General features: G+C 39.3%; 2 protein-coding genes and 1 non-coding gene across 6 annotated transcripts in view; 1 reads left to right on the forward strand and 2 right to left on the reverse strand.

Moving 5' to 3' along the window:
• Positions 1–3,237: 3,237 nt before the first annotated feature.
• wnt11f2 (wnt 11, family member 2) lies at positions 3,238–6,307 on the reverse strand. Its single transcript, XM_048186542.1, has 5 exons — positions 5,857–6,307; positions 5,166–5,401; positions 4,738–5,015; positions 4,355–4,647; positions 3,238–4,059 (listed from the first exon to the last, which is right to left on the reverse strand). The coding sequence occupies exons 1-5, from the start codon at positions 6,060–6,062 to the stop codon at positions 3,885–3,887; spliced, it is 1,188 nt and encodes a 395-aa protein (XP_048042499.1). The 5' UTR covers positions 6,063–6,307; the 3' UTR covers positions 3,238–3,884.
• A 601-nt stretch (positions 6,308–6,908) lies between these two features.
• On the forward strand, positions 6,909–6,980 carry trnap-agg. The gene has a single exon. It is a non-coding gene; the product is annotated as a tRNA-Pro (tRNA).
• Positions 6,981–8,836: 1,856 nt separating this feature from the next.
• eda (ectodysplasin A) overlaps positions 8,837–17,533 on the reverse strand; it is a 47,129-nt gene continuing 38,432 nt past the window's right edge. The window contains exons 3-8 of one of the 4 annotated variants that reach the window (XM_048187021.1): positions 13,563–13,598; positions 13,249–13,434; positions 12,963–12,997; positions 12,756–12,807; positions 11,621–11,736; positions 8,837–11,437 (exon numbers count right to left, since the gene is read on the reverse strand). In XM_048187021.1, coding sequence (XP_048042978.1) covers positions 11,177–11,437; positions 11,621–11,736; positions 12,756–12,807; positions 12,963–12,997; positions 13,249–13,434; positions 13,563–13,598 — 686 coding nt within the window. In that variant the 3' untranslated portion in view covers positions 8,837–11,176. Of the gene's footprint in view, positions 11,438–11,614; positions 11,746–12,755; positions 12,808–12,962; positions 12,998–13,248; positions 13,435–13,562; positions 13,599–17,533 lie in introns of all 4 variants that reach the window. The other 3 variants (XM_048187018.1, XM_048187020.1, XM_048187017.1) reach the window with 3 other exon arrangements.

A 17,533-nucleotide genomic window follows, 5' to 3' on the forward strand; every position in this document is an offset into this window, starting at 1 on the left:
TATCTGTCTGCAGCTAAAGGCCTTTAAGCAGGTGTGAGATCCTGAGCATGTGCGTCTCATGTGTTAAAGATACTATATTTTTTTAAATCACTTTAATGGGCTCTAAGGTTATTTTGTCTTTCTCGCCACGAAAAGAAAATTCCCCTCATAGTGGAGGACTAACCCTAACCCAGTCATGACCTTTAACCCTGATCTCTACCCTTGGAACATGCAACATACATCAACTGTCACCCTACAGAATAACAGCCATCACAGACAAACCACATTCAAATAAACACCAGAAAACCCCAATGAGCTGAAGAGAACTGAAAAAGCAGCATTCATGTGAACATTTCTACCCAGTTTTCTTACTTATTATTCTTGTCGCATTGATCAAACGGTATTTAAGTTCTATTTTTGTCACGCCAGGCTGTTGATTCTTCACATATTTGGAGTCACTTGCAGATCTATTCTCAGTATGTGCGTGTGTGTCCGACTATGTTGTGAGATTAGAAACAGCCTTTTGTGCCCTTTGCTTTGTCATTGCAGCACCAGCAATATGGGGGGCAGAACTGACAGGTGCCACACACACACACACACACTCAAATACACGGTCCAAAAACTGCTGTTTCACAGAATTCAAGTGGAAAGCTCTACACATTAAAGCAAATGGACCAAATGTCCCTTCCATGATGGCTTACGAAAGGGACTAAATAATGTTTTAAAGGTGCCCTAGAATTAAAAATTTAATTTATCTTGGCATAGTTGAATAACAAGAGTTCAGTACATGGAAATGACATACAGTGAGTCTCAAACATCATTGTTTCCTCCTTCTTATATAAATCTCATTTGTTTAAAAGACCTCAGAAGAACAGGCGAATCTCAACATAACACCGACTGTTACGTAACAGTCGGGATCATTAATATGTACGCCCCCAATATTTGCATATGCCAGCCCATGATCAATGCATTACGCAAGGGCAGAACATCTGGATCTGTGCACAGCTGAATCATCAGACTAGGTAAGCAAGCAAAGACAACAGCGAAAAATGGCAGATGGAGCAATAATAACTGATATGATCCATGATAACATGATATTTTTATTTATATTTGTAAACTGTCTTTCTAAATGTTTCGTTAGCATGTTGCTAATGTACTGTTAAATGTGGTTAAAGTTACCATCGTTTCTTACTGTATTCATGGAGACAAGAGCCGTCGCTATTTTCATTTTTAAACACTTGCAGTCTGTATAATTCATAAACACAACTTCATTCTTTATAAATCTCTCCAACAGTGTAGCATTAGCCGTTAGCCACGGAGCACAGCCTCAAACTCATTCAGAATCAAATGTAAACATCCAAATAAATACAATACTCACATAATCTGATGCATGCATGCCGCGTGCATGACGAACACTTTGTAAAGATCCATTTTGAGGGTTATATTAGCTGTGTAAACTTTGTTTATGCACTGTTTAAGGCAAACGCGAGCTCCGGGGGCGGAGAGCGCGCAATTTAAAGGGGCCGCAGCCTGAATCTGCGCATTTCTAATTATGCCCCAAAATAGGCAGTTAAAAAAAGTAATTAAAAAAAAATCTATGGGGTATTTTGAGCTGAAACTTCACAGACACAATCAGGGGACACCTTAGACTTATATTAAATCTTGTAAAAAAACATGGAACCTTTAATTCAAACCAAAAAAGACAAAAGGTCTTTGAAAGGGGGAGGTTTATGGTCTAGGTCAATATAAAAATAGTACATATTAATGGAGGATGATTTAAAAAGATTTTGTCGATGTGTGTGGCTCAGGTTGATGGTAAAACCTGAAGCCACCTACATTGTTGAAAGACCATCCCAAGGTCACCACGAGGAAAACGCTTGAACTTTAGGGAATAGAAAATATCATCTCCGCAATAAAAACAACAGAAATCAATGTGAAGTTCCCACCGTGACAGAAAAACAAATGTGTGTTTGTAAAAGAGGTTTGGGTGAGTCTGTCAGCAGAGATCGGTGGGATTGTCCTGCATCTGTTTTCACAAACAGTCACTTGGCAAACAGCTAAGCACTAATAAACTCTTCCTCAGACTGTGTGTGTAAATACTCTTTGTGTGGGAGTGTGGTGTTGTGCTCTTAGTAAACAATACGTGGGACCCGGTTAAAGGAAGAGCTGCATTCCACAGAGATTCACACCAGGTGCACAGTCAACAGAGAAGAAGAGAGAGAATCATCTCATTTCAGAAGAGATCAATATTTTTTAGACAGAAAAAGAAACTCCATTACACTCCTGCATCTCTGAGATATCAAAAGCATCTCACACACCTAAGGTCTCGCATTTCCCGTGGCTAATAAAGGCCTGGATAATGACGGAAAAATAACTGCTACTATTTTAGCAACATCACCAATTCTTCCAGTGTATCAACAAGCAACTTTGATATAAAATACAGACTTTAAATGTAACTGTAAGCCGCTGAGTAAAGCTAAACCCCCTCTGAGGCTCAGACCTCTCTTGTATGGGCCCAGAAGTCTGTGTGTGCCTTTGTCTTTGTGTAACAATGTCGAGATAAAAATCAGGCAAATCAAAGGACAAAAGGAACTGCAGAACAGGTTAGCCCTCTGTCTCTTTCTCCTGTAGCTGCTGTTGAATGCTTACTATCTGTGTTCTCAATCTCTCTATAGCACTGATATCCTGAACATGTCTTTGATGTGAAAGAATGTTGATGAGCGATCAGAGAAAACATGCTCACGATCTGCTGTAAAATTCAGATTCTGAGCAACATAAATCTTAAAAAAATAAAAAAATACTGCTTCAGACAGACTGTAAACAAAATTTTAAAAGGGATATTTGACACAAAAATGAAAATATGGTAACAATTTTAAATAAGAATTCATTTGTTAACATTAGTTAACTAATAATGAATCGGCATTTATTCATCTTAGCTTGTCAATTTCAACATGTTCAACGTTTTTAAATATGTAGTTAACTCACTGTGAACTGTATTTCAACTAAGATTAATAAATGTTCTAAAAATATATTGCTCATAGTAATTTCATGTTAACAAATGTTGTTCCAAACCTGTATGACTTTCTGTCTTCTGTGGAACATAAACGAAGATATTGAGAAATATCTCTTTTGTGTTTTTTTTGTCCATACAATGGAAGTCAATGGTCACCCAAAAAAAAAAAAAAAAAAAAACAGGTTTGGAAAAACATGAGGTTGAGTAAATAATATCAATTTATGATGAAAAATTACAAATTAGTCTTTTTTGCATTAAATATTTTTAATAAAATAAATACAAATTTTCATTTTTACAAAAAATTTACAAGTTTTCCCAGAGTGAAAAGCGTGGACTTCATCTTTCTTTTCATGAATACAATGGAAATATTCAGCCAATTAACATCCCAAAAATAAAGGACATATTACTTTGCTATAAAAATAGTCATAATCAATACTGAGTGCAGAGAATTTCTGAGGTCAACCAAACTAAACGGTTTGATTTCCATCACTTTCTGCCGCGTAACCGGTGTCTTGAAATTCATGTGACCAATGTGTGAAGTATTACCGCAGTAAAGTCACTCTTTACCAGCACAGTCCTACCCTCCCCCAGTCTCTTTCTCTGTGTCGGAGCTGATGAGTTTTGCTGTGAGCGGCCACTACTTATCACTCTGGTTTTCCACGGGGTGCCTTGAGGGCCTCACCGCAGGGTTCTTTGTTTACAGCCATTCATTAACTCTTTCACCATCCATATTCCCCAACTCCGGCTCTTCTTTCTTCACTTTCATGCCATCCTTACAGCACTTTGAGGATTATCCACTCACTTATGGCTCTAAAATGATCGTACACATTTGCCCAGCACTGCACCGCGCTTCTTCGTCTCTGTCGATGAAGACAGTCCGTAGGGTGGTTTGTCACTTGCAGACGTATCTCTCAACGGTACGGTTGCAGGTTTTGCAGGACACGTAACAGCACCAGTGATATTTACACTGGCAGCGTTCCACCAGCACCTCCGTATAGGCATTGTAACCCCGTCCACAACACATGAGTCCACAGCTCTCACTGCCAGTTGCGGTCTTGTTACACTGCCTGCATAGATGATGTAGAGCAAATTATTTAAACGTCATTTACTTTAACCAAATAACTCAAACAGCAACATTTGAGCGTGTTTGTGTTGTGAGAATCAGTATTTGTGTCTGTGTGATAATGTTTAACCGATTCTATTCATGTGCCTCTTTTCTTTCCTTTGTGCTCTGTCCCATCTGTCAGATCAGTGATAATCCCTCATTCATTACAGTGACTGAGAACTGATTGCTCTCTCTCTCTCTCTCTCTCTCTCAACTCATCAGTAATCAATAATCCTGATTGATGATGGATATCTCACCTGTCTGTGGTTCCAAATGACCCCTGCTTGGCGTTCTGCGAGCAGTAATCAGGTGAGCTGACCAGGTAGACAAGTTCATTCTCTCCGACCGGCCTCACCTCCATCTCCCGGGGGACCAGCTGTCGGCGGGTACCGATCTGACGTGGAATGACCTTAGTGGCCGACAGGTATTTAGACTTGAGGTCGGCGGAGATGGTGTTGATGTCTTGAAGGCCCTTCCAGCAGGTCTTCACAGAGCAAGAGCCAGAAACGCCGTGACATTTGCACTTCATTTCTAGAGCATCCATGAGTGCCTACACAAAAACAGCATAATAAGGCACGAATTAATAAATGAAATTGCAAAATGATGTCAGTGACGCCAGTAAGCACGTAATTGAGGTTACCTGTCTTCCCACTGCATTGTTGTGAAGCTGCATGAGTCTGAAGGCCTGTGGTCCCGAGCGGCGGTTCCTCATAGGAGCGTCTGAGAAAGCCGAGCCCATCTGCAGGCCGTAGCGAACGTTATCCCCGCAGCCACCCCAGCGGAAGTCTGGGGCCGCCTGCTCCGACGGCGCTGGCGCACACGAACAGCTGGGGAGGTCTCCAGAAGCACAGGCACGGGCGATAGAATGACTGACCACTGCAGCGGCCAGAGAAAACACAAACGCTGTCTCGCGGGTCCCTGCACAGAGACATCACTGTTAGATCACCTATGCAACCTGACTCTGCAAGTTAGATTTTTTTAAACAGCTGATGCTTGTATCTCTATCTAAAAAGCATGGTGGCTGTTGGTCAATACAATGCTGATATAGATAAATACAGATTTAATCACCTTTCGCCAGGTCCGGGGTGAAGTGAGGGGCGCTCTCGATGGACGAGCAGTTCCAGCGCATGTCGCTGAAGGTGCCCTGGCACGCGCTCTTGGTGAGTTTGGCCGCGTGCACGATGCTGTGCATGAGCTCGAGGTTCCGCTTGCAGAGCTGAAGCTGATCTGGCACGAGCCCATCCAGGAGTTTACAGTGATGCGTCTGATTCCACCCGACAGAGCTGCCGTTTGCCGTTAAACCACTGCAAATACATTACAAACACCATATTTGAGCCAGTCTGACGGATAGTTTAGTTAGCTAAACACCTTTATTTAACTGAATAATGCCATCTTGTACGTGACTGAACGTGTTTTCAACAAGGTAATCGACAAAAACAATAACAACAACAACAGATGAAAATCCTGTCATAATTTTTTTTGTTGAATACAAAAGGCAAAAGTCTCTGAGAGAAACTGCAGTGACTATTTGGTGAACTTTCCAATGAACTTCAACGAATTTGTTTATAAAATCGATCTGAATGATTCATTCTTGAATAGAATTAATTCTGTTCTCGAATCAATGAGACATTTAATAAAAATCTTTCTAAAACACCCAGTGACGCCTAGAGCTGGGATAAATTAGCTGAAAATGTATAAATCATAAAACATTCAATGAATCCCCATTAATCGCAATTGCCGAATAAAAATAAATACTTACAGCCACGATATTCCTGTGCATGGATAAATCGCGCTCAAAGACATGAGGAAAAATAGAAGGAAATCCCTGTGTTCTGTCATATCGCTGTTGTTGTCGTTTAGAAATCCTAATGAAGTCCGGTTTGAGTGGTCAAGATGCTCACCGAACTGCCTGATGCCAACGCTGAAATGTGTCCGCGTCCAAGTGAAGCACCCTCTCTCTTTCATAGGTCAGCAATGGGGCTCGACCCGCCCCCCATGGCGCGTGGGCGGTCTCAATATATTCATATTCAAGAAGCGCGCGGAGGGATTACTCCTACTACAGTTCATTTATAGGAGGGAAAACATACTGAAAAAGAACAAAATTAACCACATTGTTTAGTCACACCAGTTAAACAAACAGCGTACGTCAAATAATTGAAGCTGAATTAAATTAGAGTTTAACTAAAGTGTTGTCAAGCAGATCAAACCCAATTAGCAAAGTTTAATGTGTCTTACACTGGCCAGTGCAAACACTTTTTTATATTCATTCTCATGAGAGACTTAATGGTTTGTTTGTTGTTATTTCCTTTGCGCAAAGCCTTGTGAACAAACAACGTTTTAACCGATTTGTCGAGGTTAAGGGTAAAAAACCCATTAGCAACAGCCTCATCATCTCTAAAGCTCAGCTTTTCAGGGTGTGCGCCTTCCCAAAGGAAACAATTGGGCTTTAGGCTTTTGAAGATGTCTGTCCAAACGGGATCAACAACCCGTTCATTTACATTAAAATATGTTTGATTCGGCTTTTCCCTGAAGATAAGCCGGATTTCTCGTTCCTCAAGCCTTACAAGCGCAAACATCTTAAACAGCAGTAGGTCACTGAAACAAGGCAAAAGCTGCTGAGAGCATTAAATGTCAATGATCCATAATGCTATATTAATCTAAACAAATCTCCCAAAAGTCTTAGAGTAAATTTCCAAGTTATCGTTTATAGGTTAAGAAAGACGCAATTTCTGTGCATGTTTTAACTTATGTAAAACCGTGTCGTGGCAGTAACCATAAAATGCGTGTTTTCCGATCACGGTCTCACGGCGCGGCTCGTTGGTCTAGGGGTATGATTCTCGCTTAGGGTGCGAGAGGTCCCGGGTTCAAATCCCGGACGAGCCCGTGTTTTTTTTTTTAACTAAGTCTAATTTGATTGTGTACTATTACTAGTAAGCACATATACAATTGCTATATAGCGTTCGTGCAATAAAACGCAAATCTATTTTAATCGTACTGTCAGCCGATGCTTATTCAGTTGAGCTGAGTTGCGGAATGCATGTGAATGGTGGCGCTGAGACAGTCCTGCCAGTGCTAATCACTCTAGTCTGATCATCACATAGGTGTGAATATTCACAGGTTCCAGAGCGGTCATATCTCACCGAGACAATCAGAAATAACATATCCCTTATCTTTGCGAGCAGGCAGCTCGACCACTCCACGGAAAGGCGAGAAAAGCTTCTCTTTGATTCGACTCGTCCTTGCATACGATCTGCTGAAATGTGTCGGGACGAACCTGCATCAAGAATAGACTGCTTATTGATCTCGCAAATGGGCCATCGGTGGCCGAAACTGCAACTGGAATTTTAATTGATGTGCATGCGAGTGCATGAATTAGTCGGGATTAAGATCAAACAAACCAGTTCTCCTTTCTTTAATGGAACCAGAATAATACAAGTGCCTCCCGGGGCTCCTAATCCGATCAACAAATCCTGCCCTAATCGGAGGCCTAATCTACAGGTTTTATCAGAGTTGTGTGCTGTAAATAGGCGAGCTCACTGTAAATAAACCAATGAGTTGCTCTACATTTTTATATTAATCCACAAATAAGCAAAACGATCACAAACACACTTGTGTGTATTTTTCTTTGCTGTATGCAGTTTATGAAATGCAGTGTGCTTTTCAAAGAGAGGCTGAAAGCCAGACATAGAATCTTTCCATTTAATTTGACCTTTCGTTGACCTGTCCAGATCATGCACAATATTCACATTATGACAAATGTACTCTTGGACTAAAATGTTTTTTTAATTTAAGAAAATCATATTGAAGAGATCAATCAAGTCAACATTGATTGTGGAACTGTAAACAATAGCAACTTCAAGAAGTGATGAGGAACCAAATATATACCAATTCTCTCCAAAATATACCAATGAATAATTGTATAGAAACCTAAATAAACCTAAAATATTTCTGAACTTACTGTGGATTCGATTTTTAAATGTTATATCTAAATTATACATCTCTGTGGTTTAGAAAATCAATGGACACGGATTTAGGTGTAGCACATCATTTTCTTATCCTTGTTGACAGGGTGTTTGAGTTCGGAGCAGTAACAGAAACATGACTGCGCTGCGGACAGTGAGGTGTGAGATGCAGAAAGGAGTCTGACCTAGAAACCGTTCTGTTCACCTGTTTGAAGCTGTCAGGGGGCTTGTGAGGACGAGTACTTGCTTTCTGTCTCATGCTCTTTGACTTAATTGTCCTAAGATTTCAGACAAAAGGTTAGCACCAAGAGTGTATCCTGTCTTTTGTATTTGTGTGTGTACAATGCAGACAGTAAGACAGAGGAATGTGGAAACAGAGGTGACGAAACCTTCATGTTTGTGAAAGAATGACATTGTAAGGTGTTATTAGCCATTACACCACCCTGCAGACCACTTAACATTGAATACACACACACACACACGTTTCTGTACTATAGCTACACAGTATGGAACAGCAATGAAGTCGACATACGTTTAGTGAAATTGATTTGGCTTCTTTCACTAAAAGTTTTAACTAACATGAACTTACACTGATTTGATAACTTGAATTAAATTAAGCCATCTCTTTATATCACTAACATGCATGCAAATCCTGATGATCATATTTGAATGATATGGCTGAACAAGTTTTTATTGACACTAGGGGGCACTGCACACCAAAACTGGTTCACTCTTTCTCTGGGAACATAGAAAATTAAACCACTCTTTAAAACAATCTCTCAAAAACAATTTAATAGGACATAAAAAATTACAAAAAGGCAAAATATCTTATGTACATATATACATTCCCTGTATAGTTTACAAATATACATTATCTTCAGTAAAACAGGACTACATACAGTATACAAATCATTTACCTACAAATACACACTCATATCTAAAACACACACAAACACACCAGAAACAAAAACTAAAACAAGCTGATGGTTGGACTTGATGTTTAAAGGAAGAAAGAGAGATATAAATCAATCTATCAGAATCACATTCAGACTCTCCTGTGTGTTTTTGGTTTGTTTTGTTTTTACATTTCCATGCGGAGACAGAGGGAACATGGAGAGGAAACCTGAGGGCAGATTACCAGCTCCCTTTAGAAAGTTCCAGATAATTCCCATGGTTCTTTTTATTCCAAAACCTTTGAACACAATAAAGCAGTTTGTTCTCACTGCGAGGATCTTGGATCTGATTCCTATTAACTAAACTACACTTGCATAATTCAGTCTTTCTCTACGACCCATTCAGATCCACGATCCTGAGCTGTCAGTCAGGCGCTGGGGAAATCTGAAGGGCTGATTCATGACTTCATGATTTTTATCAGTATGTGTTAGAGTCAAAAACAGGCTCAAATGTTCGGAATGGAACATCTTAAGGTTGTTTACTGCGCGGTATCTACTGAATAATGCTAACTGTGCTTAAAAACAGTATACGGAAAAACTGATTATGAAAGTATGCCACACTGTACCTCATCATCATCTTAGATGCTACTTTTTAAAATCAGATTTTGTATCATTTTATATTTGTCACATCAAATCATGAGGATATTGGTAGTATTTTGCATTGTGGGATACAGTATTCAGCAAGTTTGTGCGTGTATACTCTACCGTTCAAAAGTTTGGATTCAAAAGAAGTCTGCATCGATGCTATGAAATATTGTACAATTTCAAAGAAAGCGTTTCTATTCTTATATATTTTAAAATGTCATTTTTTCCTGTGATGGCAAAGCTGAATTTCCAGCATCATTACTCCAGTCTTCAGTGTCACACGATCCTCCAGAAATCATTCTAATATGCTGATTTGCTGCTCAGGGAAGATTGGTTCTTACAAATGTTAAACACAGTTGTCCTGATGGATATTTTTTATTCAAAATAATATGATAAATAGGAAGTTCAAAAGAACATCTTTTGCAACATTATAAATGTCTTTACTGTCACTTTTGATCATTTTTGGGTGTCGTTGTGAATAAAACTGATTTTAAAAATGATCGACCCCAAACTTTTAAATGGTAGAATATATAATTGTTATACTACATGCGCATTATATACTGCAGCAAAAGTAAGAGTAGTACAATAATATTCTATTCCGAACACAGCCAAACTCTTCCAGCCAAACTCTCAGTGCTACATTTACCATAGAGGAGCACGACTGCCCCCTACAGGAGGCATATGGTATTGTATCGCATTTTCAGGATGTCGACGAAGGAAACCATTATGAAGCATCATTCATTTTAGTGCCTGAACCACTGCCATCATATGCACACACACTCAGTGTTTCATACAGGTAATGTCAGTTAAAGAGCAAAGAAAAAAAAAAAAAAAACTGTCAGAACTTCATGACTTCATTTTAAAAATGGGTATCTTGACTGTGTGTGTAAAAGATCAGAGATAACTGAACATAGATATTCTGTTTTATATACATTGCCAACATCAGTGCTTATTGTAAAAGAATAGTACACAGGTTCACTATTTATGAAGTGTTGAATGGAATGAAGTGTGTGTCTGTTACGATTGAGTAGGTTGCTATTGGTGCATCAAACACATTAGAGTATCTCACTGAAATACTCCTCCTTTTGCAGTTCCAGTCACTGCAATCAGTGTAGGTGCACTTCCTCCCTGTGCCAACGCTGGATGGGCAGCGTGTGTGTGATTAAATCTACACACACACACACACGGCAGCTGCGATGGCGCTGAGCTCATCCGGTCACAATGTTCATTCAGTGTCATCTCATTCGTAAACAGACAGTTTGATTATTTGTGGTGAATGTTGTGCTGCTAATGTTTGATGACTAAAAAAAGGGTGCTTCAGTGCTCAGAGAGAATTGGTTCCTTTTGTCAGTGTCGGTGATGCTACATAGTCACGTTTGTCTGACGCTTGACAGATATGTAGTTAAACCTGTTAGTTCATAAATTGCTGGCTGTAGATTGGGCATGTCAGTGGGGCGGGATATTGAGTCATACTGGCTCAGTTGAGTTCAGTGGGAGTGGTCTGTGAGCTCATTGGCTCATGCACATCTAAAGAGCATGATCTGAGTGTCTGATCAGGTCGACCTGCGTACCGATGGCCTCAGGTGTGTCCAGCAGCCGGGGCGTCCCCTAGACGGATGCTGCCCAGGAAGGTGGTATGGTTGCTCATGGAGATGGAGGTGTCCTCGTACACCATGCGGATGGAGATCCTCTGGCGCGCTCGCAACAAACACACACCCGCGGTGTAGCAGGTGTTGAACTTGCGCTGGCCAGTCTCGATGCTTCGTGTGCAGCGTAAGAATGGAGTCTTATCTACCATCACCTCATAACTCGCTATGTCCGTGAAATTCAGGTAATATACCTGTCGCACACACACACACACACACACACACACACAGAAAGCAAATTGGGATAATGGTTATTGATTTCTAATCATGCTAATATTGTTCAAATAAATGTTTTTTTATTGTTTTTGTATGAATGTATAGTGTGTATGTTTGTGTATAAGCAGTAGAGTTAGTCCAGGGACTGTACTCACTTCTACCTGACTATATATAAAGTATGTTCCGTCAAGGAGGACTTCCAGCTCTCCAGAGCGTGAGTGCATTTTAAACACTCTCTGATGGATTGAGATCATTCTCCAATTCTTCAACACACCTTCTGACAAATCTCACAAACAGACACCAGTAAATACTCAATCATCTGCTATGACAGCAGTGACACATAATTAACACACGTTACACAGCAGGGCTCAACTCTAAGGAGTTTTTACACATTTCAACAATTTCACTGACCCAAAAAAGAATAAATAATATAATAATCTCATCAATAATTCTTAATTATTATTTTGAATAATTTATTTATAATCAGTCTCTTTATTACGATACAAACAGAAAATATGTACATAAAATGTAAAACAAATTCTGAACAAAATTGTTTCTTTAGGCAAAAATCAGTGTTTAGTGTGACCTCCTCGACTTCTTCCATTTTCTCAAAAAAGAAACTCTGAGAAACTTGAGATTTTGAAAGTTTTCTTGGCCTTCCAGTTCTTTTCCATTCCATTTAGGTTTAAGAGAGCCAGGGTCCTGCTATTGCTTAAATGTAAGGGGAGGTTACTAAATACTTGCCACTTTAGATTTTTTAATACTGCATACAGATTTACTGTATTTTCTGTTTATATTTTAATAAAGAGACTGAGAAATAATTAATAATATATATATATATATATATATATACACACACACATAAATAAATTACAATTTAAAATAACTTTTCTTCTATAAACATTTTTTGTTATCAAGGTTAAAAATGGTTGTGCTGCTTAATATTTTTGTGTAAAACTGATCATTTTTTTTCTGGATAATATAATGTTATTATAGAAAGTTAAAAAACAGCATTTACTTCAAACAGAAATCTTTTGCAACATTATAATAAAAATAAAAGTATTAATTTCTTTCAACAACAACAACAAATAATAAACAGTAGTGAATTTTCTTCCATCAAATGTTGCATTTGATGTTTTCTCCCATCAAATGTCGGCCCAGTGGGCCATCCTTACAGTTGAACCCTTCGCACAGCCCTTAACAAATTAAAGTCATGCCAACACACAATATCAATAAGTATTTTCAAGCATATGCATGTAGCTGTGTGTATGTAAGGGATCATTATTTAACTCTTACCTTCTTTCACTTGGATAGTGGTTTCCTGACCTTGAAGATGCACCACAGCTGGCTACAGAAACATCACAAACATTCACAAATTTAAAAGCACATTTTATATATAGTCATTATGCATACTCATTATCATGATCTACACATCCAAACATCCTCTTTTTTACTGAGAGAAAGTAGCATGGAGAGACGAGCAGTGCAAGAGATCGCACATACCTGTGTCTCTCTGTGCTTGGCTTTATCAGCGCCACCTATTGACACACAGGGGGAAAAAATGAGTTGCTTTTGGATAAAAAGCATCTGCTAAATGACAAATTATTTTTTGAATCGTGTAATCATAATATGCTAAACATTCTTGAATTAACTGTAACTGTGGGAACTGCTTATATCAATGTCTTGCACTATGATCTGTTCACAGCAAGAAGTGACGTGAATGATGTAAATGGTACTTTAAAATAGCAGCTTGCTGTGACTGCTTGTAGAGGCAAGTGTCTGTGTTAACCTGAAGGTCCCTGTGGTCCAGGTGGACCTTGTGGTCCAGGTGGCCCTGCAGGTCCAGGAGGGCCAGGTGGGCCAGATGGACCCATCGCGTTACTGCCTGGGATCCCCGGGATCCCTGGAATTCCAGGAGGACCTTGTGGACCAGGTGGGCCTGGAGGTCCAGGAGCGCCAGGGGGCCCTTTCTTGCCTGCAGAGATAGAAAGAGAGAGAGAGGAATGCAATATCAGTCTGACATAAACTGACATTGTTGAGAAACAAAACAAACCACCTCAAAACTGCCACTCAATTTTCAAATAACAGCGAAAATGAAATTACCTTTTTTCCGCTCTCCTTTCTTTTTTCCGTTAGTTTCTGGAAAAGGGATAAGAGATAATCAGTTGAAAATGTATCATTTTGCGTTCACAATCACAATTGCAACAAAATGTTCCTCCTGAACGTCTGCTTCAGATTGCAGAAAAGATGGTTTATTCAAAGAGACCGTTTATTTGCTTCAAAGTAGCTAAACCGATGATGACACTCACATGACCACAGAAAAACAAACCCGAGCATAATTTGTAGGAGAATTGCTTCTGCTGGTGCCTACAAATAACACACACAAACATCTAGCATTTCAGTGCTAAAATGCGCATTGGCCTGTTCTCTCTCTGTGTGTTCGGCCACATGTAAGTATGTGTATGCATGTACTGTATTTTTTGTTTAACAAATTTTCTCACTGAACAACAATCTATAATACAACTGAAGACAATACACTTAGAGACAACAGTCAAACCATATCCTGCAAGTGTTTTTGTGTGTGTATATGAGAATCGAGCACATCGGTAATGAACAAGTTTGACAAAATCCACTGTTTTATAGTTTAAAGTTTTGCCTACACACACACACACACACTGACTCTCAGGAGACAGATCTGTGTTCCGAAGGCCTGAGGTCACTCTTGTGTTTGTGTTGGCTAGCATTCGGGGGCCTTTTTTTTGCAATAAAACTACTTCAACTCATTTATAAATGACTGCTGCTTTCATTGTGTTGTCTGGTGGGCTTCGCACGCGATATCTCTTTTTCTCAAAACACAGAATATCAAAAGTGAAGAGAAACAACTTGCTGCCTTTAATCTTTTCCTGTAATCTTTTTTCTCATTATATGAAAAACAACAGAAGGAGAGGGGGAGCTCATGTTGGAAGAAAGACCGACATGCACATATATAAAGTCAGACATGCACAACAAAAACCAAACATGACATGCATAATAAGCATGCAAAGAACTTGATCTGCCTTCAGTACCTCTATGCAGAAGTCCCTGTGTTCTTTTTAAAAACAATCTGGAGTGAACTCAGCAAATAGTTATTTCATGTGCAAACCCTGCATCTTATTCACATACCACCCGCAATTCAGTTGAACTAGCCGCAATTACCAGGTGCAATTAACACGGCACTTTTAATGGCCATGGAAAGCAGATGGTTAAAACGGTTTTTGTAAAATTCTAGTGATCATGGAAGTGCAATAGCCAGATTGATTATGCATGATTCTCTGCTAACAACACCGTGACCCATAAACTGTCAGGTGTTTGACAGGTGCCATAATATGCCAACTGTATTATTTTATTACTTAAGTGCATTAGAGTTGCCAGGTTGTCAAAGCTTAAGATAAAAAACAAACAAACATGCAAATAAATAAAACATTTTAGTGAATTTCACCCTCACAAATCATCTTGCTTTCTGCGTACGTTAATGCAAAACCTTTGTTATTACCCACACAATTCTTACTACTTCTCAAAAAATCTCTTCATCAGAAAATGTTTAAATTAAAAGACTACCAGATGTGATGCTGGTTTGACAGAGTGAATGAACTCCCTCTGGTGGTGACGGTGAGCTTCAGAGAAGCATCAGGAAAATGGACCATTTTGTAACTTTTGACTCTAATTTTACACATGAATTTAGATGCAGCTAAGATAATCTTTTAGTATTTTAATCCGTAGTAAGTGCTTTTAACCGTTGAAAAATAAATCCATAAAAATAAAAATTGGTCTGCATGTGTGTGCACGTTTGCACGTTCGTCCAAAGAATTTCAAGGGAGGGTTACTTGACAGTGGGTATGTCTGTGTTTGTTTTAAATGGGAGAAGAAGAAAAAAACGAGCGTTAAAAGTCTTTAATGAATGGAACAAATTAGCATCAAAGACAGACAATATTGGAACCATATTTCACACCAAACATGCAGCTGCACACACAAACACACCGAACACCAGCTGTACATTCACAAAGTGCATGTTTATGAGGCCACAAAGTAAGTGAGTTTGTGTATGTCCATGTGCAAGTGCTTTGACCCATGAATCTGAGAAGTAGGAAGAAAACAGTGTGACTTTTGATCACAAAAATGGATTAGAAATGGCTTCCTTTAATAAATAATCACGCATGTAGACACAGACGCTTCCACACGTTTTGGCACTCGATGGTTTAACTCTTTAATACGCCTAACGGTCTGATGGTTTGATTTTTATACTAAAATCGAATCAATTAAAATTTGTTGTCAACATTTCATTGAAATTTATTTGAGCAGAATTACAACTAAGCCATAAAAATCAACTACAACATGAGCTATGCGTGTGCACGCGGTTCAAAATGAGCTCACGGCGATGAGTGAGGTCTATAGTTTCAAACACACACATTGAGCTGTATGCAATATCCTATATGTCTACATAACAGTATGTTAGAGATTTATTAACATCCATACACTGCTGTCAAATATACAGAGATTTACAGCTCAGCATATTACAGGCATTGTTTCCTGAGCCCATCTGCGGCACACTTGAGTGTGCCATTCTACTAGTGTGTGTAAGAGAATTTAATGTACAATTCAGTGTTAATTTAGTTGACCAATAAGTCACAGTTGTCGTCAACAACATTTTTTAAAAAACAGTTTGAGAACAGTTGAACTATAACAACAATCTATTGACCTATTGACCGAATGAGATGAAAATGTTAGGGAGGGTCGATTGGGGAGGAGATCCAATCACAATTAATCTCTTTGCGTCGTTGGGAGGTTAGATGTGCACATTTGAACGGTAATGTACCTGGTGGGTTAATAGCATACTGTACACTTGCTGCACGTTTACATTTGATGTCAAGGAAAACAATACCATTTGGAAACTGTGTGGAGCGATAATCTCTGGGAAAACAAAGAAATTTAAAACACAATAAAATAAGGGCTTTCACGTCTTATCGTGCTTGAAAGGACAAATACAAAAGAATATATCAAACTGAGAGTATTCAATTGATCAGTAGGTTATGTCTTAAAGGTGCTAAAGAGGTTCTTTTTGTTGACTGAGTTTTTGAAATGAGCGCATGGGTAAGAACAACCCCCCTCCTTCACAGCTCATTTAGAGGGAACGCCTCCCAAAAGCCGTGGATTCATTATGTCGGACTCACCGCAGGTAACTCATAATCTGCAGTTGTTACTCCTGTCTCCTGACAAAAACATTGCATGCAGCGCCTGTGGAGTGTGGAAAGTTACTGGAGCGTGCAGCCGCGGGTCTCTCACATGGATTGTCATGGCAGTGATTGACAAACCAGAGGGCCAATCCGCGCACGCCTCTCACAAGGAACGTCATGGCAGCGATTGACAAGCCAGAGGGCCAATCGTTTACGCGATCATCGCGTAAACGATGGCTGATGTTTTTAAGGCCCTACCTCGTGCACAGATGATGTATATTAATATAATTCCTTTCAGTGCACCTAATAAATAGTCTTTTATCAGTTAGTAAAGACAGTTTCAAGTAATATTGCAAAAATGTATAAAACAAAACATCCTCTTTAGCACCTTTAAGTGAAAGTAAACAGATGGGAGAAAATCGGATGTGTACCTTTGGATCCGTGCTTTAGTTCTTAAAGTTACAGAAGCATAAACCTGCTGCTGTCTGAGGCTACATCCACACAAAGCCAGAGCTTTCCCTATCCAATCTTTTTTTCGCCCCTTGTCTCAAGAAATATCTGCGTACACACGAAACCACTGAAACCGACTCAAAATGATGTAGTATAGATGCCAGATCAGTATGTGGCGCTGTAATTCTGCCACAGAGATGCACTAAAAACGGAGAATAAGACTTGGAGCATGTGCATAAACCTTGTGCACAGTACACAAACTTTAGTAAAGCTTAGAAGTAAAGCTTTATTTTAGTAAAGCTAATAGGCTCGGTAGCTTCTGCAGCACAAACACAAGCATGTAGTGCGCTATTGTTGTTGTTATTGCTGTTACGTGACGTAGTGGCGTCTGACTAGGGTTGAGATGTGGGGTGA

This window comes from Megalobrama amblycephala, linkage group LG4, assembly GCF_018812025.1.
Source record: "Megalobrama amblycephala isolate DHTTF-2021 linkage group LG4, ASM1881202v1, whole genome shotgun sequence".
Lineage (NCBI taxonomy): Eukaryota > Metazoa > Chordata > Actinopteri > Cypriniformes > Xenocyprididae > Megalobrama > Megalobrama amblycephala.

Coding starts and splice junctions, on each gene's coding strand:
- wnt11f2 (XM_048186542.1), bottom strand. CDS start 6,062: ATGAAAGAGAGAGGGTGCTTCACTTGGACGCGGACACATTTCAGCGTT. Junction 5,016..5,165: donor CACCCCGGACCTGGCGAAAG/GTGATTAAATCT, acceptor GTCTCTGTGCAG/GGACCCGCGAGACAGCGTTT. Junction 4,648..4,737: donor ACAATGCAGTGGGAAGACAG/GTAACCTCAATT, acceptor GTTTTTGTGTAG/GCACTCATGGATGCTCTAGA.